Below are 21,323 nucleotides of genomic sequence, written 5' to 3' on the forward strand. Positions count from 1 at the left end.
TATACATGTACGGAAAAGCTGAAGGGACAAAATGACTGAAATACTAAACGTGAATTTGGACAGCCTAGCCAGCACCACAGCGTAATAGCCGCAGTACTCATATTGGCCACAGGATGTCAGTATAGCTTCTTTTGGGTGCAATGGTTCTCTGGGAGGGCAGGGTCTGCTGGCTGGCTCCCTAGGCAACGCCGTAGCTTCACTCAGGATCTTGGGTCGTCATTATCGGACTCCGGAAGCAGAGGGAAATTCGAAATAGTTCAAGATAATGTCATGCATATCAATGGACCAAACTCTTGCAGCAATTGTAAGTACAAAGAGTCTTCACTTAAACGATTGCATGGCTTACCTGTTTGCCAATCACAGTGCTAGCTAGCTAGCTAACGTTCCTGCCAGAATGTAAACAACCAACCAGCTTTGCTGAGTCTACTAGTCCTCGTCTTGCCTTTGACTTGTTGCTGTGGACGCTTCGCTAGGCAAGCTAAGTTAGCTAGCTAGCTAGCAAGCGGAGACAGATACAGTACCAACTATGTTGTTTACGAATCATAGCTAGCTACTTTTCATGATCCCCACAGTCTATATGCGCCAGTCTACAGCATGAGCATCTGACTTGAGATAATCACTGCCAGTGACACTGGACTGGCTAGACTTAATATATCGTGACAATCAATGAATGAACAATGAGTGAATGAATATATCTATACTGCTCTGGTTCTCTCAGAAAGACCTGCCTGAGAGGAAGCTGCAAGATGTCCCGTTTCATTGATTGGTGGTGAAGGTCGAAATCTGCTAAAGATGGAGTTAAAGCTGGAGGTTGTCCTGTCATCCAGCATCAAACGGAAGAAACCATGGCCGCGGTTTTGCTGGCTCGGATTGGTGAGGAGACGGAATTGTCATACACCAGTAAAGAGCAAGCTGAAACTCACTAGTACCTGGTGTGGAGTAGACAAGTGATGATGTTTGAAATTAATCTGTGCGGTTTGCGATTGTGTGTCACAAACTGTAGAGTCACTCAACAAATCTAATGTGCAGGAGAAGGAGACTGTTTTTCTGCTGGATGACAAGCGGATCAGTGAGATCAACATGGTGTCTGGGCGTACCAAGAAGAAGACCCCCAAACTGCAACCCTTCCTCCCCAGGGTGGTAACCATGGCAGCATCCCAGAATGGTGTGCAGTGACTTCAATTTAGCTACTACAACTTAATACATAACAATTTCAATTTAGACACAGCAATTCTCCTCATTTTTCTGGTTTGTTATTTGCAGGTGTGTGGCTTGTAGGATTACTTGTCTCCGGAGAGATGTTTCTATGGAGCAGAGACAAAGACTCCTTAAAGACCATTGCAGCAGTCCCTACAGTATCTCAGCTAGTTACTGCAGCTCAAGGTTGGTATGTTTATGGATGTGAATGTTGTCAAAAGCCACTGTTACTGTGAGGCATTTTCAAGCTTACCAACCCTGTTCCATATCCTTACCACCTGTGTGTGTGTGTGTGTGTGTGTGTGTGTGTGTGTGTGTGTGTGCGTGTGCGTGTGTGTGTGTGTGTTTCCACAGGGTCCTCCGTGCGCCTGTCTCTTCTGGTCTCAGGGGATGGGATGCGGGTGCTCCTGGTGTCTCTCATGGGGCAGGTGTTCCTGTGGGAGTGTGTTGACATAAAGGACTTGGCAGTGGTACGGGATGGTACCGCCAGGGGACGCTGGGTTCAGATACAACCCCCTGAAGACGCAGCTCTGCCATCTCCACAGGACAAGGAGGCGTCCCACCACAACATTTTCATCAGGGGGGAGGTGAGGACTATTCTGTTCACAGGGATAGAAAAGATCCTGTTGGAAATGTTTCATCTCTAGTTGACCTCCTACTGTAATGTTCTTCTGGGCCTTTGACTTGTAGACCTGTACACGAGTTCAACTCTGTCCCATTGTTGTCTTAAGCAAAGTCTTCTTTTACTCCTGGTTCTCTCCCTCTCTTACCCCTTTGTCTCTCTGTCCATAACAGGCAGTGGGAGATGTCTGCTTGTCAGCATTTGTGTTCACCTCTGGGAACAAGCTAAGTGTCACTTTCCTGAAGATCCAATGGGAGGAGGGCAGAGGTCGCAAAGTCTGGTGAGTGGACAGTGAGATGACTCCTCTATACTGTTCCATTACCATGTTAAGACAATAACATTTCTCATCATGAAGGCCTGTGATTGTTATGCCTTTTACTTTCTGCAGTTCTGTGGGGTACAGTATACACTGGGTCACCAAGACATACCCCATGTCCCGCCTCACCCCATCCTGTCGCCCGGTCAAGTCAAGAGGGGCACTGGTGCCAGCGTTCTCCCCTGACGGCCTCCTATTGGCCATAGTCCTGAACCAGAGAGACCCCAGGGTAAGAATTCTTATCAACTGAGTTATTCCGTTTCGATCAGCTGGTATGAACTCACTTTCCTCACACTGTCAAAAGCATGCATAAACATCTCAGTCAACAAGAAAAGTAAAACAACTAAATCTGTGACTGGCTGTTCATGGTTTGTCTGTGTGTGTTTGTGCAGGCTACACAGGTTTTGTTTGTCAGCACACAGAACTTTGTGACTGTGTCCAGTGGTCTGGGTGGATGTGGCAGTAAGAAACTCACCATCCCATCCAAATATGTAAGGTATGTTGCCATTGATCTCTCCTCATGTCTCGTAATACACTAACATTGTACACCTGATCACACAAATACACAAGTCTAAACATCAACTGTAGTCATCTAAAAAAAAAATCCCCACTACAAGGTACAGTATGTATGTGTGTGAAGCATGTATGTGTGTAAGAGAAAAGTGTGTGTGTGAGCATTGAGCAGTGTGGGTTTCAGGCACAGATTGTGTGTGTGAGCATTGAGCAGCTCAATGTGTTTCAGGCACAGATTGAAACTCCAACGTGTGCCTGCAGGTCGTACTGGGTGGGCAGTGTGAGCTGGGCAGCAGGAGGACTCTATCTGGCCTGCGTGCTGAAGAGAGGCTCCTTCCTCATGCTGGCCCGTCTGGGAGGGCTGCTCTGCCTGTCTACCTCAGGGTGCAATGTTGACTTTGGACCGGCACACTTCCTACCCTTGCATCCTCTTGTCACCTATAGGTACACACACACTAACACACAAACAAACAAACAAACACACACACACACACACACACAAACAAACACAAACCTGCTGATGACACCAATATAAGCCACTCCGTTTTGAAACAAAGCGTGTGTGTTCTCTCCTACAGGAAATATACCATGAAATGTTGGTTGTACTTTTCATCAATCAATCCATAGCTATCGAATGCCATTCTCTCCTGCTGAGCTTCTCTTGAATTCACTTGTAGATTATTTTACATGGCTCGATTCATTTCTCTCTTTACTTCCTGTCCTTCTTTTCCTCCCTCATCTGTAGTCATCCTCTTTATCTATTTCTTCGCTCTTCTCGTCAAACATCGTCATTGTGTGGTTTTTCCTCATGTAAGTAACGGTAAACTCATTTTGGCATTGAGTCTCCACAGCACATACCTGAATTGAGTTCACTTCCCCACTCTTGACACTTGAAACAGCACTGAGTCTGTTGCATGGATTCTGCATCTACATTCACTGAAATTAATAATGTATGTCCATTAGTGTACATGATGTACATTAGTGTACATTTGTCCTGTTAAAAGCATGTTACTATATTAGTGTGTGCACGAATAAGGACGATTCCTGCTGCATATATTAATCTCTCCCTTGTTTGCTTTTTCTCTCTCTCTCTCTCTGTCCTTCCCTCCTCTCTCGTCAGACCTCCAGTCTCAGCGGGGGCCAGGGGGGACGCCTGTCTGTCCAGCTCCAGCGCGTCTGTGCTGGATGTCCTGAGGCAGCGTTACTCTGTGTCGTGGCACCCACGGCTGCCCTACCTCATCGTGTCCGACGGCTACCAGGCCTCGGTGCTGAGGGTGCCTGAGGGCCCCTCCCCTGCTTCGCTCCTCAGAGCCCTACTGAAGGACACCAGCCTGGGCCTGGAGAGGGCCAGCAGGACCCTGGAGCGTTCACAGGTTGTCTACGGGTTGTCTAGCAAGTCGAAATAATAAATGATTTACTTTAGTAAATTATTATTATAGTAAATCTATAATAATAATTCCAAAAGGTTTTCAAAAAGCAACAGCTTACAAACAGACAAACAAATAGCTGCCAGACAAACAAACCGTAGATGGGGGGGGGGGGGGGGGGGGGGATTCTACTTTCCAGGGAAGCTCCATTTGCTTATGTTGTGTAGCTGAAGTAATCCCTCAGAGTGACTAGGTCATTATCCAACCTTCTCCCCTGGAATTCTCCTGTTGTTCATTATTTCTGCTGTGGTCTCTGTTGTATGTTCCCAGCCCTATGCAAGGGCGTGGCTGGAGTCCGTGTCCTGCCTGAAGGTCAGCAGGAGCCTGGAGGAGCTGAGAACCAGAGCCACGTCTGTCCCCACTCCCACAGCCACGCCCGTATCCACCCTGCCCCTATTCCTACAGGACCAGGGAGGCATGGGGGACACCAGGGAGCTGGTTCAAAGAGTCCAGGTCAGACCATATATATTGGTTGTTTTTTTCCATATAAAATCTGTGTAAATACTGTATGTCTATAGATGTGAGTCTCTCAACTGATGGTCTGTCTGTATGTGTGATTCCCCAGGCGTTATTTGAGGATGACTCTGATATAGAAGGACCGCCCCTGGGTTCACATATGGAGGATGGCGGTCGGCTTGAGTTTGCCTCAATGTTCGACACCCTCCATGCTCTCGCTGACACTCTTCCTGACCCTAACCCCCATCATGACCCAGAGCTAGACCCAGACCATGGCTCTGATTCTGTGGACTCAGAGAGGAGGCCCCCGTCCCTCTCTCCTGAGCTCCGTAGGGTGCAGGACAGCCTCCTGACCGCCTGGGCTCTTGGTGTGTCCCTGGGGGGCGCTGTGGAGCAAAGAGAGTGTCTGCTCAGGTACACAGTTCGCTGTGCTGTCCGCTTCACTGCACTCCTACGTCTGACCGCCAACACCAGCTCCCATTCAGGGAAGAAGAAGAAGAGCATCCCCTTCTCCTCCCGTCTTCTCCACCTCCTCAGGACCCTTCTGTCTTTCCTTCCCTGGGACGCCCCTCACACAGGGGGGAGGAGCTGCCTGGGGTTGACTGTGGAGCTCACCCAACAGCTAGTACACCTGCTCCTCTCCCCTCCCTTTGATCTCCTCCAGGCTGGACAGCTGTCCTCTCAGAGTCTCTCCACAGCCCTCCTCATCCTCCAGCTGACCTCCCATTGTCTGGACCACACCTACAGCCTGCAGCAGAAATCAGCCTGGGGGTCCTCCCACCAGCAGGGGGAGCTCTCACAGCCTCCCCAGCCCTCAGATAGCTACTGTGTGCCTCTGCTGCAGGAGGAGGAGGGAGTGAGGCCTGGGACTTTACAAGATGCTTTGCCTTTACCTCAGAAGCCGTCCAGCAGGTAGTCAGCCTATTGGTGTGTGTGTGTGTGTGTGTGCGCATGTGTGCGCGTGTCTGTGTGTGAGCACGCGTGCGCGTGTGTGTCGAAGAAAAGAAGAAGAACAAATACTAAGTTAACCACTGTTTCTTTCTCTGTAAATAGATGCTACTTTCCTGAATTTACGGACTGGTGCTTTAGTTTTATGTGTCAAGAGTTTTCATCGTAGTCCTATTCCTCTGTTGTCCTTGTGCAGACTGCTGGGAGTGTGGCGTGCAGTGTACAGACACGCCCTGCAGTACCGGGAGGAGCTGAAAGGCCTGAGGGGTTGGGAGGAGGAGCAGGGGCGTGTGTCTCTCATCCTGTCCCAGATCCAGACAGCTCTTCAAGGGGCCAGAGACAGGCTGGATGCAGGCCCAACCCTGCTAAGCTACACAGGTATGAGTAAAGGCTTTAAGTGAAGCCTTAAGTTATTTGTTGTGTGGCTTTTGTGTCATTACTTGCAGTTACTCCATAGGGAGCGATCATTTAAATGTGCAGCTTTCTTTCGGGTTCCCCAGGGGAACAGCATTTCCTGTTGGGGTCGTACACAGAGAGTGCTAACGCTTGGAGGGCTGAGCTGTGGGCTGAGAGAGAGAGAGGTGAGAAGCATGGATATATGAACTCTACTCCTACAGTCCAATCAGTGCAAACAGAGTTGTGGAGGACAATATGAACGCCGGAGATTGTACAGTAAAGGGGTCATGTCTGATTCCCCAGATGGGCCACGGAGTGGGTTTGTGGAGACGCGCCTGTGCCTGGCTCTGCTGTACGGGCTGCTGTTCCAGTACCGTCTGAGGGAGGCCCAGGGGCTGGGGGACCACATGGCCCATCTGCTACTCCGCCAGGCTGGGTCACAGAGGGAGGACAGAACCCACACTACAGGTACTGTCTGGCCCAGTCCCAGTCTGTCCTATCAGGTTAATACCCTAACCCTAAAAACTTGTATGTGTTGGTTGTAGAGGAGGCTGTCCCTGGCTTCTGGCTGCCTGGGAAGGTCCACAGTGAGGCAGCCTGTGCTGTGGTTCAGACTCTGGGCAGGTTCATGGCCTCCTATTTCACCAACCAGCCCCTGCTCATCCTACCCCCACACAGCGTGGACATACTGCCTCCCTTACACCTCCCACATGGTAAGAAGACCACAGACACACACCCACCACCACCACCACCACCACCCGTGTGTGTGTCCGTATTTGACGTGCATGTCAGTGCGTCTATAAGGCTGATGTGTTTATCTACCTTCCCCTCCCAGCCCCAGGTGTTGGCCGCCTTGTGCCTCTGTGCCAGGAGCGTGTGGCGGGAGCGGTGCGGGGGCAGCAGTTGTCGGAGGTGTGGACAGTGGGCTATGCTCAGGACCTGCTCCTGCAGGGGGGGCTGCTGCCTGAGGCTGTGTGGCTAGCTCATCGCCTGGGTGACTGGAAGACCGCAGCCTCCCTCGGCCTGGCCTACAGCAGCTACTGCACGGAGCACTGTGATTTCACTGGGTCAGTGTGTGTGTGTGTCTGTGTGTGTGTGTGTGTGTGTTCTTGAAGGACTGCTGTTACATGAAGAGGTGCTGAACTGTTCTGTAAGTTTCTGTTGACAGTCCTTGCTTGTCACTTCAGGCTCAGATGGAAAGAACTACATCTCCCAGCAGCCCTTGAGGCCGGTAGCATCTTTCAGGGTCAGTTGGAGTCTCTTCTGGGCAGAAAAGCTGGGCCAGAGGAGACACAAGCAGACGAGGAGACCTACAAGAGTTTTACAGGTGTGTTAACTAGTCTCAATGTATACTATGATAGTATATACTATGTAGTGTATACTAAATACATCTGTCCACTCTCTTTTCCATATCTTTCTTTAGCCCATCGTACGTTACTTGTCTCCCTCCCTACCCTCCATCTTCATCATTCTCTCATTCTTTCTCAGACTCTCTAGAAGGGGAGGATATGGAGTTGCTTCAGCAGTCGGTGCAGGAGATCCTGAAGGCTTCGGTCATGGCTGGAGTAGATGTGCTGTCTCAGCCACTGTGTGCTCTGCTGGACTCAGCCAAAGACCTGGCCTCCTGCCTGCCTGCCCTGGTGCCTATAGGACTGTACCTGCCGGCACCCCCTCTCTACTGCCCCCAGCCTGCACCCAACACACAGGTATGCACCAGAGGACAGTCACCTGTATAGAGGGGCACTGAGAAGGCACCCCGAAATCAAGGGAATACTAGAAGGTGAAATGGAGTTTTACGATGTTGTTGATACATGAGACTTAAGGTGTGTGTGTGTGTGTGTGTGTGTGTGTGTGTGTGTGTGTGTGTGTGTGTGTGTGTGTGTGTGTGTGTGTGTGTGTGTGTGTTTCTGCTGCCTAGGACCCCTCAGGGTCTTTTGCGCAGCTCCTGGAGGGGTCGTCTCGCCACAGGGTGTCTGGGGTCGTCCAGAGGGTGCTGCTACTTCTGAGGTCTGCTCGCTGCTCCCGCCCTGCGGCCCAGTGGTACATTAGCCACCTGCGCCGCTGCCGCCACCACCTCCACAAGGTACACTCCTACCCTCTCTGCCCTGTCTCCAACCCCCCTCTACTCTACACTCTCACCCCTGTCTCCAACCCCTACTCTCCAACCCTTGTCTCCAACCCCTGTCTCCAACCCTCTACTCTACCCTCTCACCCCTGTCTCCAACACCTGTCTCCAACCCTCTACTCTACCCTCCAACACCTGTCTCCAATCCTCTACTCTACCCTCCAACACCTGTCTCCAACCCCTGTCTCCAACACCTGTCTCCAATCCTCTACTCTACCCTCCAACACCTGTCTCCAACCCCTGTCTCCAACACCTGTCTCCAACCCCTGTCTCCAACACCTGTCTCCAATCCTCTACTCTACCCTCCAACACCTGTCTCCAACCCCTGTCTCCAACACCTGTCTCCAATCCTCTACTCTACCCTCCAACACCTGTCTCCAATCCTCTACTCTACCCTCCAACACCTGTCTCCAACCCCTGTCTCCAACACCTGTCTCCAACCCTCTACTCTACCCTCCAACACCTGTCTCCAACATTCTACTCTACCCTCCAACACCTGTCTCCCACCCCTACCCTCCAACCCCTACCCTCCCACCCGTCTCCAACCCCTACCTTCCCACTGGATTCAGGATTAGAGTAATGCTGGATATCCTGGCGAGTTACTTGTGGTTGGTTGGTTTTCAGATCCGGCAGAAATACTCCCAGCAGCAGTCAGTGGCTAAGGAAAAGTCTTTCCCAGAGGGCCTGATGAAGTTTGTCAGCCGTAGTGGATTCTTCAGGCTGGGACCCAGTGGTGATGGACACTTGGATCCTGGCACTATACAAACTATCAGTGAGAGACATTCTATGTCACATTTATATATATATCACATACACCATTTAACCACCATTCACCCCATTGAAGCATCACATGTGAGAGAGATTGTGTGTGTCTCCTCTAGCCTGCTTCAGGGAGCTGTGTGGCTTGTGCTGGATGCTACATGTCAGGGACCAACTCTCCATGTCCTGCAGGAAGTACCAGGCTGCAAGGAATTGTGGGATAGACACCCAGGTACTCCTACTTCTGTGTGAAGATTCAAGAATGTGAATGTGTTTTTGTTTTTTTATCCTCAGTTATTTGACAGTTGACAGTTGTGTACGCCTGTGTATTCGTCCTGTAGGTCTCGGATGACTCTGTGGTGACAGCTTCCTGTGTTGCGGCTCTCCACTGGGCGTGTCGTTTCATGCCCTTCTCGCGCTTCCTGAACGCTGAGGAGATCCTCCAGGACACCCTTCTCAGCCTGGTGTCTGAACTACCCCCCGTCAACATGGTGAACAATCACTCACTTCATTTACATTCACTCATTAAACAGACGCTACTACTTAGAGTGACTGGTGTCTATGGAGAAATCGTAGGACGGGCTCACTGTAATGCATGGGAAGGAATAAGGAATGGTATCCAAACACATGTTTTTAATCTATGTTTGATACCATTCCTTACTCCGTTCCGTGCATTACAATGAACCCGTCCTCTGATTCCTAGCTTCAGCAGCCTCCCCTGCTATGGAGGTGTTCTATATGGGAGTGAGTGGTATAGAGTGGTTTATCTATGTTGTCCTCAGGTGGCAGAGAGTCTGGTGCGGGCGTTCCCAGAGGAGGAGGAGTCAGTCAGGGTCCCTCTGAGGGAGAAGTACAACTCACTGCTCCAGAGACTGAGACACTGCACTGTCCCAGGTACTGTAGCGTCTCTGCTCTACTGCAGCCGACTGTAGATCTGTCTCTCATCTCATCTTTGTACATTTCTCTCCATCTTACTCATCGACGTTCTCTCCCCCTCACATCTTGTCTCTCCTCTAGCCTCGGAGCAGAATGGTAAGGTGAAGGATGAGGAGGAGGGTGAGGAGATGATGATAATTGTCATGCAGGACAGGCTCCGACAGAGGAGGAAGGACCTGCGGCGTGTGGGGAGGCACCTGGCGCCCCTGGAGCTCTACCTGTGGGAGAGAGAGGAGGAGGAGAGAGGAGGAGGAGGAGGCCATGGCACAGCCATGCTAGAGCGCTTCTCGCTGGGAGCCAGTCTGAGCAACAGCACCCTCACTGACTGTGGGCGCCCCCTGGTGTACAGTGATGGAGACACGGCTGAGAACACTTCTGAGGCTCTCTCTCCAGACCTGCACAGCAGGCCACCGCACAGGTAGACCGTTTATCTGGAAGGAATTCACCTGTCAGCAATGTTTGTCACTGAAGTCAGCCTGTTAGTGACGTCAAATCCATCAATACTATGAGAGATCATCTTACTCTACTATCAGAGATCAGAATCAATTCACCTCATTCCAGGTAGAGAGACTGTGCCTCCTGTAGCAACATCATCGGGTAACTTGATTGAACTGTCTATAGAACTGTTTCTTTTGGACTGACTTTGTCATTGTGTCAATTCATCTTTTCAGGCAAGAGAGCAAGAGCGTGAGGGTGCAGGACAAAGCAGACAAGCCTGGAGGTAAAGTGACAGTGGGGGAGAGCATCCAGGAGAAGGGTGAGAGCCGAGCTGGGCCAACCCAGGACCCCGTGAGGGGGTCCAAGCAGGACAGCCCCACCCTGCCTGTGGTTGGGACCTGGGAGTTTGAGCTGGACGATGAGGACTACCTACGTTTCCTGGAGCTCTTCCTCAGCTACGTGCTGGAGAAGGACGGCCCTGAGGGGGGGGACTCTGGCTGTGACCCCCCCCTGCTGAAGGGCTTCTGCACCCAGCTGAGAGAGAGAGAGCTGCACTCCCTCACCTTCGATGTGCTCACCACACTCCGCCGCCGCCAGAGAGATGGACACCACGCCCCCAGGAGACAGGCGGGCGGTGACACCCCTGTGTTCAGAGCTGGCCACTGCTACAAGCCAGTCCACCTGGCCCACACCCCTGTAGCACCCCCCTCCTCGCTCCACAGCGAGACCCCCATTCCCAGACCCAGTCTACCTGCCCCCTCCCTCCCTGGGCTCAGGACTGGGAAGCAGCAGGGTTTGTTTGGCCTCAGGTTGCAGTCCAGGCCAGCCCCAGAGCCCACACCTAAGGCCCACACCTATGGCTCTGAGACTAGCCCCAGTCAGAGCTCCGTTCCCTGGGAGCAGCAGTCAGACCGCTGGATGTTTGGATCCCTGACCCCCATGGAGGCTGTGGAGCTTCAACAGGAGCTGGACCCTAAATTGGAGGCCCAGTTCCCAGGGCTGGGCAGGCTGCTTGAGTGGATGGTGCGCTGGGCTGACAAGAGGGTGCTGCTGGGACACCCCAGCAGGAAGAAGGAGAGGGAGAGGGAGAGGGAGGCAGGGGGTGGAGGGCAGGCTGGAGGAGGGGCGGTGATGATGCGGGTCAAAGCCTCTGCCCCTGCCGTCCTCACGGCCCTTAGCATGCTGGAGCGCAGGTACACCGCCGCCCTGCTGGGGACAGACCGGTACAGCGCTCACCTCCAGGTCAGTATGTGCTGTTTGTGCTCATATGAGCTATCCATTGACCATTCTTTAGGGATGTGTATTATTTGTGGTCTTTGTTACATACATGCAGCGATCAGGTCTTTAACAGTTTTTAACCCTTCTTGTCCTCCTCTCCCTGGTCAGGTACCAGCGAGGGAGTGGACTGTGGCCCCAGTACTGCAGCCTGAGGTGGGCTGGAAGCTGGAGGGAGACAGCAGTGTGGATACTGGTTACCCTGGCTCAACTGACACCCCCATCAACCTGCCTGACCAGGACGCCCAGCACAGAGAACTGTCCATGTGAGTTGTGTGTGTGAGTTGTGTGAGTTGTGTGTGTGTGTGAGTTTGTGTGTGTGTGTGTGTTTACTGAGGTGTCAGCGTGGATCTCTTTGTGTTCCCCAGCAGTGGGTCACAGACTGAGGAAGCAGAACGAGTGACATCCCGGGGGACCTCACACCTTCACGATGGGGAGAGAGTGACCGCCGACTCTGAGAGGAACGTGACAGACTCCCGACGACCCTCGTCAGACCACGAGCTCGACCTTGCCGCTGAGAGAGAAGGTGAGCTGCTCCTCAGTGTCGTTGTAGTCGGTTATTCATATTTACTCTCTAACTTTTAAAAAATGTTGAGATTTTGCCATTCATCTGTTGACTTTGACGATGTCACAGACAGCAGCAATGCTGAAGAGACGTCGAGGGCGTCGTCATCTCTCTCCGTCCCCAACATCTCTGTGCAGATAACAGGCCTCCCCACAACACTGAGCAGGCCACGGGACAGGGTAGGCACACCACAACCTGTCACAGTCACACCTTTCCGTTGTTTTAAACTTACGTTGGAAATGAAAGACATGTGCATGGAAACGTGAGATTCAATAACATAATGGATGATAGTGTGTAACTACATGTACTGGGTGGTTGGTTCCTCTGTGTCCAGGACCTTAAATGAACCTCCTCTCTGTGTGTGTGTCTGTCTGTCTGTCTGTCTGTCTGTCTGTCTGTCTGTCTGTGTCTGTGTCTGTGTCTGTGTCTGTGTCTGTGTGTGTGTGTGTGTGTGTGTGTGTGTGTGTGTGTGTGTCCTCCCTATGTCCTATGTCCTCCCTAGGCATTAACACTAGCAGACCTGCAGTGTTCCGAGAGAGATAGGGACGTCTCGAGTGTCAGCTCTCAGTAAGTGCTCGAATAAGGCGTGGGTCTGGGGGAACTGTCTGGGGATTTGTTGATCAGATTTACTAAACAACTGCAACAAGAATACCAGCCATACTAAAGGCCATGTAGGCCCACGAGCCAAACCCAGTTTTAAATTTCCATGTCTGGTTGGCTGAGTGAGTAGGTAAGCTGTTGTTACCATGGTGCTAGTCAATAGAGGCTACAGTATGGTATTACAGACCTTGTGCATTGTTTCCAAGGTAGACAGATATTGTGTGGCTTGCATTATATGTCTTTGTTTCTTTGTTTACTTATGTTTACTTATGCATCATAATGTTTCTGTGTGCTGGTAAACAATAACAACTGTGTTTGTTGTAGAGACGAGGTGATAGAGATTGAGAATCTGCTGTGTGATGACTCACGGAGAAGGACGTCATCTGATATCGCTCAAGAAGTGACAACTACTATGTAAGTATGAGACTCAAGACCATCTGAGTGTTAACTGTAATGCAAGCTTAGACAGTTAGCCTCGTAGCCAGTTACTCTTAGACAGTTAGCCTTAATGCTTTTAATCCCAGAGGGAACTGACTGACCTTTTTGAAATACCATTCATGTCATTCAAGCTGTGACTGTGACTGCCCTGTCCTCCTCAGACTTCCCAGTGACGCCCCTCCTCAGCCCAACCTTCCATCCCTCCCCCCCATGGCAGGGCCTCAGACTGGGGCTCAGACAGCAGATTCTGCTCCTACTGCAGAACAGCCCCAGAGGACCTCCGTCCCCAGCACTCCTACTGCTATTGCTACTGCTGCCCCCCCTGCTCCCAGCCAACCCCAGCCCCCACCTGCTCCCAGCCAGCCCCCACCAGCCCAGACAGACCCTGTCAGACAGCTGATGCAGGACGAGCTCTTCAAACTGGTGCAGGTAATTATTTACAGCAGGCAGAGGAAACTGCAAACTGGCAAATGGCAAACTTCAATGTAGTTAAGATGTAATGACTGTTTGTTTTTCTCCAGTTACAACAGATCAACTTTATGAGTCTGATGCAGGTGGTGGGAGCCTCCTTTGTCAACCTTCCGCTCTCTCAACTCAACACGCTCCTGGCCCAGTCCAACGCACCCTGTTCACATCCCAACATGCCCCTTTCCCACCCCGACACACTTCTCCCCCGGCCCAATCTGATCCCCTCCCACGCCCACCTGTCTCCTACGCCCCAGACACAGGCTACTGTTCCAGTGTCGGCATCTAATACGCCCCAGTCCCACCAGCTCCCCAGGCCATTGTCCCCAGACCAGCCAGTCCTCCAGAGCTCAGCCCAGGCTCCCCCAGCCCCTGAGCCCCTACGCAGGGCACACAGAGCCACCAGAAACACCCAGCGGACTACGAGCCCTCCTACAAGGGAACGGGATCCCCACCACAGCACAGAGCTCAATTCTCAGGTAAGATCAGGAGGGGATTTGGGATGTTGTCCTCTATGTCATTTCAGTGTCACTTGAACTTCTACACACTCAGCAATGTAAAACAAACTGAATTGACTTTGCTTGTCCGTAGGAGTTTCAGCCTTTATCTGTCCGACCTGAGTCATCAGGAAACATCCAGAGGGAGAGCCACAGGTTGATCCCGTCCTCTCATGGGCTGTTGACCACTGTGGACACCAATCCCCACACCACGAGTGCCCCTCTGCTACCGCCCCCTGATGGCCACTCACGGGACACCTTAAATCATAGCCCTTCTGCCCTCACCTCAGGGCTGAAGCTACTCCAGCTCCACCCTCCTCTGCTGTCTCTACAGAGGGCCTCCCACACTGTCCCTGTACGAGAGGCCTGGGGACCCCCGTCTGAGAGGAGAGCCAGCGCTGGGCCCCCCCACCTGAACCTCAACCAGTATGACCCAGCCGCCCTGAGGAGAGTAGAGGAGCAGGAGAGGAGGAGGAGAGGAGCAGAGAGAGAGTCCACAGCCCCACCAAAACACCTCAATCTGACACAGTACGCCCACCCTCCCCTCGACCTAGCCCCCAGGGGCATGTCACCCCAGGCCCATCACCCAGAGGCCCGGGTGGAGAGGTCCAGAGGGGCAGAGCCCCATCATCTGGCCCCTACCCTCCCAGCCCACAGACCCCCCCCTGTCCACGGCCTCCCTCTCCTACGCTTTCACCCTGACACACGTCTTCCCACCACCCTCCCTAATATCCCCCTCCCACACTCCTCCAGAGCTCTGACTTTCACCCCATTAGCTATGGGCCACACTCCCAGGATCCAGCTGCTACACAGAGACCCAGAGCCACCCAGGATGGTATGTGTCACCATAGAAAGTACACATTTTATCAATTTTTATTTTTTTATTTTTTTTAATTGTTTACATGAATTACCAAACTAAAACTGTAAGTGCACAATAGATAGGGTTCTAACTTATATCTTGTAGTGACATTGTATCTGACGCTGTTAAAACTGTGTCACTGTGTGTCTTTGACTCAGATGGTGCCCCATGCCACCCCTTCTGCCCGTGTGCCCCGTCTGATCCCGCTGGAGGAGCTCATGGGCTGGGCTGCAGGGAAGCAAAGGGCTGCGGAGCCCCCACTCACACTGCTCAGAGTGAACGCACACACCCAGGGCACTGCCCCCGCAACACCCTCCACCAGCACCTACCCCAGCAAGAGGTGAAGTCTTACACATACGCCTTCTCTATTCTTACCGCCCCCTGTTCCATTTTTGTATTTTCATCCCGCTTGTTGTAGATTTAACACCTTCCCTTTGTGTGCTGTTCCTCAGGCAGAAGAGAAGGGAGGAGAAGTTGAGGAGGGAGGGAGGGAGGGCAGTGGTCACATTCAGACCAGATGACTCCATCATCCCCCCACAAGAGGTAAGAAAATAAATACTCAAGAAATTATGAAAATATGAATATACCAATGCTATTGCCATTACTGATATCACCTCGGGAAATAGATCGATTTTGTTATTTTTTCTTTGTATTTGAAAATTGCCTGTAGCTCAATGAGGAGGAGCCTGCACCGTCTGCTCTTGGAGAGGGCTATGTCTTTCCTCTTGGTGAGTATCTGTCCGTTCATTCTTTCATTTCGTCCTTTCTCTTTCCACTCATCTGCCAAAGCCCTGATGGGAAACCCCAAGATGGACCGAATATTCTGTATTCTTATGGTTTTTGGTATCACTGGTATTGCTGAGCCCCTCTCTCTCTCTCTCTCTCTCTCTCTCTCTCTCTCTCTCCTTGATGAACTTTAACCTTTGGCCCTCAGGGACCTTTGACTCTGTGCTGACTGGTCAGGAGCTGCTTGGCAGGGCTTTGTCCACTGCAGCTGAGCTTCATGCCTTCGCCGCCACACACAAGAGACCTCCGCAGAGCCATGACGCCTGCACCAACACTGACACCGGTGAGGCTGCTGTCTGCGAAGCCTTGTTCTGCTTAGAGGATGCTTTATATTCAAAGATATTACGTTGTTTGCCAGTTTTTTACGAGTTAGGTTTAAGCAGCCTCTATCCTTAAAGTTGTTCCAACCGTACTCTGAGGCTAAGTGATGTTTTTGTGTGTTCTCTTCTCTCACTCACAGACAAAGCCATGTCTGCCCAGCACACTGTCACTTCTACTGCCACCACTGGACGTACGTTTGTTGTTGTTTGTTGATTTGGGAGAGTTTCTGAGAATAAGAAAAAAAAAATACAATATTTAAGACTTGCATTATTATGTATGACTCCTGTTGTGTGTCTTTACTAGCAGAGGGTTCAGCTGCGGTTCTTCCTCCTGATGTCTTCATGAACCTGCGGTTCTCCAGAGACCCCCCTGTCCGGGACACCAAGACCCCTGGAGAGGCCCAACCAGGGAGGAACACGGTCAGAGTCACAAATATTTCACACGCAACAATGTAGAAAAACATAATACACCAATGTACACTACCAATGTTTCAGACATTTACCCCCTAAAGTATATATTTCTGTCTCTCTCTTTCTCTCAGGACTCAGAAGGTCGACAGTTTATCAATGTGATTGACCTGGAGGACGGAGCTCTGCTAGAGGAGCTGCCATCTTGCCCCAGTCCTGTCCCCTCTCCCCCCTCTCCCCCCACCTCTGCACAGCTCCACCTGCTGGCAGCCTCTGTCACTAACTCAGCCCCTCCAGATCTGACCAACGCAGACACCAGCACTGAGGATATCCTGCAAGGTAGTGTTGGTCAGTGTGTTTAAAGTGTTCAGTCAGCAAGAGTATAAGTAGATTTGGGCTTTTCTTCTGACCGTGGCTCTGTCTGTAATGTCTTCTGTCCTCCAGGTCTCTCTGTACTGTCTCCTCTGCCTGGTCCCTCTGAGCCCAGTGGAGACCCAGTGACTGTCAGCCTGCTGCGGGACAGCAGAGGGACAGGTGGGGATGTGGAGACCAGGAGCCCGGGGGCCAACCGAGCCTCCTCCAGGACCCCAATGGTGCAGGTCTCTGCCCGTCTGTCAGAGATGGACGCTCAGCTGGCTGCCCTACAGAACATCGCAGACCACATGGAGAGAGAGTTTGCCAACACCAGACTGGTAATATGGCATTTAGTCTGTCTGATACAGGCATGCTGCCAGGTCTGTAGGTAAGTGGAATAACATGTTTCTCTGTCCCTCTCTCAGCTGGTGAACACCATCGAGACACTGAGCCCAGCCATGGCTCCTGATGTGGAATACAGAGCACCACTAAACAAGACCGTCACTCTGGCCATCTCACCGCAAGGTCAGTCCACACATCATCCTCTTTACCACACCCAAAGAACTGAAATATTTGTGTCTTTCGACTAGATCAAAAAAGTGAGTATGTGTGTGTCCTGTTCTTAGCAGCGTGGAGAACACGACGGTCCATGCTTAATGACACGGTGCTATCAGGTCTTCGAGAGAAAGAGGAGGAGGAGGAGGAGGAGGAGGAGGAGGAAGGGCTTGATAGTGAAATAGTCACCTCTGCTCCTCTGGCTCGGAAACAGCACGCCTCTCGTTCTCCCCTCTGTGCTCCCGGTCAGAGTTCCGCTCCCTACTACCGGCCCACTCCCACAGCAGGTACACTACAGTAGCACTTCAACCAAGCATTCAAACTACGTGGACATGTTTTATTTTACCACAAAGTCATCATCCCCCCCCTGTCCCCCCCTAAGTGATTTGATATACCCAGTGATTTGCTAAAGAGCCATGATGATGTCAGTGTAACTGTGGTCTGTTAGTGGTTAGGCCCGGGGGCAGGAGGTAGTGGTGTGCCACTTCCAGTTCATCTCCTCTTACTGGTTGACCAGAGCTGTAACTCTTAGTGTTTCCCCCCACACACACATTCCTGCTTGGTGCCTTCAGGCTACGTATATGTCTGATATGAGAGGAGCTGGTGGTTTCTATGTGTTCAGAGTGAGTGGTTGAATGTGGTCTCTCTCTCTGTGGTTGCAGCCCCGCGGTTGTCTCCAGTCAGATCAGAGCCCGAGCAGCGTGGGTGGGAGATCAGTCAGGGTAAGGACACACTGTCAGTCACGCACACACACACACACACACACACACACACACACACACACACACACACACTGTCTGTCACTCACACTGTCTGTCACACACACCTGGGGCCCAGTCTGAGTCACTCCTAGTCCTCAGCCTATTATGGTGGATATGTGTTGTAGGAGTGCACCCAACCCCCCCCCCCCCCCCCCCCCCTCCATATCCACCCACACACATCCAGTACACCGGCTGTCACCTCAAAGACACACACACACACACACACACACACACACACACACACACACTTTGTAATGGTACACCTGGCCAATGCTTGTCTGTTGTTTGTTCTAGTGTTTCAGGTAGTGATACCTGACTGTTTTGTCATCCTCGCTGTGTGTTGAAAGAGTGTGTTTCTCTTGCAGATTTGATAGACAACATGGATAGAACACCTGGCAAGTAAGTTAGACTTTATGTTATGGTTAGTTAGTTATTCAACATTTGTACAGAACACATTAAACTTAAAAATGAACTAAGATGTGTTATAGTTAATTATTTAACATTTGTACAGAATACATTAAACTTAAAAATGAACTAAGATGTGTTATAGTTAATTATTCATTTTACAGTATACATTACACCAAAAAATTCTGTTAAGATAATGTTCTTATCATTTATTCATACCATTCCTCCTGCCTCCCCCCCCCCTCTCCTTTCTTTCTCAGATGGGCAGAGGACACTCTTGGTCTCAGCGGGCTGAGTGATGTGGCAGACATCTTGGGGGAGTTGGTGAGGGAGGGGGGTATGTCCCCCACTGCCCTGGGGCTGTCCCACACACAGGCTGCTCACCTCAACAGGTTAGGAACCACAAAACCAACATGACTTCATTGTCTGGTTCTCCATTAAGGTTGTGGCAAGCTGAGACTTAAGACTGGTTGAGACTGGTTCTCAGCTGGGATGATTTGTGATTGACAGCAGGTTGAAGCAGCAGCAGCAGCAGCACGGGCAGGCAAGGCGGGATGGAATGCGAGCTGAGGAGGAGAGGAGAGAGCTGAGGGTCTGGATGAGAAGGAAACAGAGGGAGAGACTGGTTCAGTACCGCAGACAGAGGGAGGAGAAGAGGGAGAGGGAGCGCAAACCTTTCACTGCCACTGTCACATTGGTGAGAGATTGGCCTGCATTTAGTTTTTACGTATTTGTGTCATGTTTCAGGAACCGTTGACTTCTAACTGTCCATACTATTTCTCTCTGCTCTCTACAGAAACCAACTTCTAAAGACTTAAACATCAATAAGAAAATCAAAGAGGAGAAGGACAAGTATGTGCATTCGTAAATGTATACATTTATGTGTGTGTGTGTGTGTGTGTGTGTGTGTGTGTGTGTGTGTGTGTGTGTTTCCCCTTGTGTGTTTTACATGGCCTGTGTTTGGATTTAGGATGGTGTTGTTGGAGCATCACTCTCAGAGAGCTCGCGACGCCTGTAGTCTGATCACAGACCTCCTCACCACCCCACTGACCCTGCCCAGGACCTCCACACGAACCCTGACCCTGCCCCCCACCACCACAAGACCCCATACCTCTCAGACTGTTGGCAGCACCCGCAGCAGCCCCAGGTACACTGCCTCGCATATTCAGACTCAGGATATTGAATAGAAATTGTTCTACCTGAAACGAGGGATGATCATTCTTGTGATCCGGTGTTGTTCCAGGGGCCGTAGTCTATCTGTCGGCGAGAAGAGGAGTCCAAAACCTCATGTGGGGCAAGCCCGCTCCCTGTCCTCTCCAGGGGTGGCACCACGTGGTCAGAGAAGACCTGCGTCAAGGGGTCAGGGCTCACTCAGCAGCAGACTGGGGCTGCACAGGCCCGGTCAGTAGTTCCACCTTCAGTAACAATCAATGACTCCTATTTCTCCTATGGGTCCAGCTTATGAAGAATTCTAGAGGTTTACAATAGTTAATGTTGTACTGTACATGCAGAAGTGTGATTGGGAGCAGGTTTACAGTAGTTGGTGCTGCAATAGATATGTATTAGGTATTTGTGACCAAGTGTAGGAGCTGACCTGTGTGTCTTTGTGTTATCTCCTGGGTGTCAGCGAGCGCTCTACCAAGGGACCGCCTCTCCCAGGTGACCCGGCGGGGTATGCTGACAGACCTGAGGGGCAGGACTGGGGCTAAGACAGCCAACCATGGTGAGGGCTGTATTTCTACATCATCCCTGCTGACCTACACATTAATGCTATTCTTTGTATTGCAGATTCAGGTGATAATGTTCCATAATGACCATGTTTCCTCCTGTAGAACGGAGGGGAGAAGTGAGCCAGTCCCCTCCTGGGCGGAAAGGTGGAGGAGGGAGGGAGCAGAGAGAGGCTGAGGAGGAGAGGGAGGTGGTTAGCCCATGGAACCCCCCTGTAGAGATCCGCAGATTGCTCGGGCTGGAGAACTCTGATCTGGCACAGGTACGGTAGTCGGGCCCATGAGTTCTGTCTATAGATTTACTACAACTATGAATCCTGATTTTGAGATACGGTGGCTGTTTAGTTCAGCTCTGACTGAGATTCCTGTGGTGGTTCCTAGGGCCTCGGGTGGATGCCGGAGGACCAGGGTGGTGCTGCCAGATCAGGAGGAGCGGGCCTGGACGGGCTGGAAACTCTCTCAGAGAGCACTGGCAGCATCCTCAGCAAACTGGACTGGGCTGCCATCGAGAGCATTGTGGCCGGCGAGGGAGCAGTCTGATTGGCTTAGTCTTAGAGCATCGTGGGCATGGAGCGAGGAGCCAATCAAGTGAATAAAGTGCAGGACAATATGGAAGCATCACAACATATCCACGTTATGTTTTGGAAACAACAGTCACACCATGTGCCTAGAGTATGTTCTGTACATTAGTTGAATCAACATCCCCGGAGCAGGTTAAATGCAGCCCAGTACTGCACATCTAGTCATGCCTTCTCCCAACGACATTTTCATGCAAAATGTTCATACATTGCATTTTTGCAATGTATATTGAACAGATTTGTCATGTCTGTTTCTTCAGATTCAGAATTGCTAATGAGTAAGAATGTGTGTGCGTGTGCGTGTGCGTGTGCGTGTGCGTGTGCGTGTGTGTGTGTGTGTGTGTTTTCAATACTGTTACATAATGTATTATTTATTTTTTTGTTTTTTATTATTTTATCATTTGACAGATGATGTTGTTTTCCTAGGGAACGTGAAATTAACTGTAGTCTTCATGCCTTGTGGCATTGCTCAAATGTTGTTGCAATCACCTTTTTTAAATAATAAAAAAAAAAAAAACAGTTTCAAACTATTATGTGCCTCCTTTTTTATTTTGAAGATACATAATCTGATATTACAGAAGGCCTATACAGAAAGTA

General features: G+C 51.0%; 1 protein-coding gene across 1 annotated transcript; it reads left to right on the forward strand.

Moving 5' to 3' along the window:
• The first annotated feature begins 771 nt into the window (after window positions 1-771).
• Window positions 772-21,235, forward strand: cplane1 (ciliogenesis and planar polarity effector 1). Its single transcript, XM_083670757.1, has 53 exons — window positions 772-873; window positions 1,030-1,165; window positions 1,264-1,383; window positions 1,552-1,784; window positions 1,993-2,099; window positions 2,208-2,364; window positions 2,528-2,631; window positions 2,910-3,092; window positions 3,769-4,021; window positions 4,346-4,528; window positions 4,641-5,443; window positions 5,676-5,857; window positions 5,980-6,060; window positions 6,179-6,343; window positions 6,421-6,588; window positions 6,711-6,948; window positions 7,069-7,202; window positions 7,364-7,581; window positions 7,794-7,958; window positions 8,625-8,772; window positions 8,882-8,991; window positions 9,101-9,250; window positions 9,542-9,653; window positions 9,777-10,113; window positions 10,367-11,375; window positions 11,520-11,674; window positions 11,780-11,934; window positions 12,043-12,152; window positions 12,476-12,540; window positions 12,898-12,987; window positions 13,173-13,440; window positions 13,533-13,955; window positions 14,068-14,808; window positions 14,991-15,172; window positions 15,285-15,375; window positions 15,503-15,560; window positions 15,767-15,901; window positions 16,079-16,129; window positions 16,243-16,358; window positions 16,481-16,685; window positions 16,791-17,038; window positions 17,126-17,225; window positions 17,327-17,542; window positions 17,918-17,977; window positions 18,382-18,415; window positions 18,682-18,813; window positions 18,932-19,118; window positions 19,218-19,273; window positions 19,392-19,568; window positions 19,665-19,822; window positions 20,049-20,144; window positions 20,254-20,411; window positions 20,530-21,235. Exons 1-53 carry the CDS (start codon window positions 793-795, stop codon window positions 20,686-20,688), a joined length of 10,203 nt encoding a protein of 3,400 aa, XP_083526883.1. The 5' UTR covers window positions 772-792; the 3' UTR covers window positions 20,689-21,235.
• The last annotated feature ends 88 nt before the right edge of the window (window positions 21,236-21,323 follow it).

This window comes from Argentina silus (genome assembly GCF_951799395.1).
Source record: "Argentina silus genome assembly, chromosome: 5".
Lineage (NCBI taxonomy): Eukaryota > Metazoa > Chordata > Actinopteri > Argentiniformes > Argentinidae > Argentina > Argentina silus.

What these genes read in the sequence shown, in the direction of transcription:
- cplane1 (XM_083670757.1), top strand. Translation starts at nt 793, where the DNA reads ATGGAGTTAAAGCTGGAGGTTGTCCTGTCATCCAGCATCAAACGGAAG. An exon ending in GGACCCTGGAGCGTTCACAG is followed by an intron (nt 4,022 to 4,345) that starts GTTGTCTACGGG and finishes GTATGTTCCCAG; the next exon opens with CCCTATGCAAGGGCGTGGCT. An exon ending in GCACAGAGCTCAATTCTCAG is followed by an intron (nt 13,956 to 14,067) that starts GTAAGATCAGGA and finishes GCTTGTCCGTAG; the next exon opens with GAGTTTCAGCCTTTATCTGT.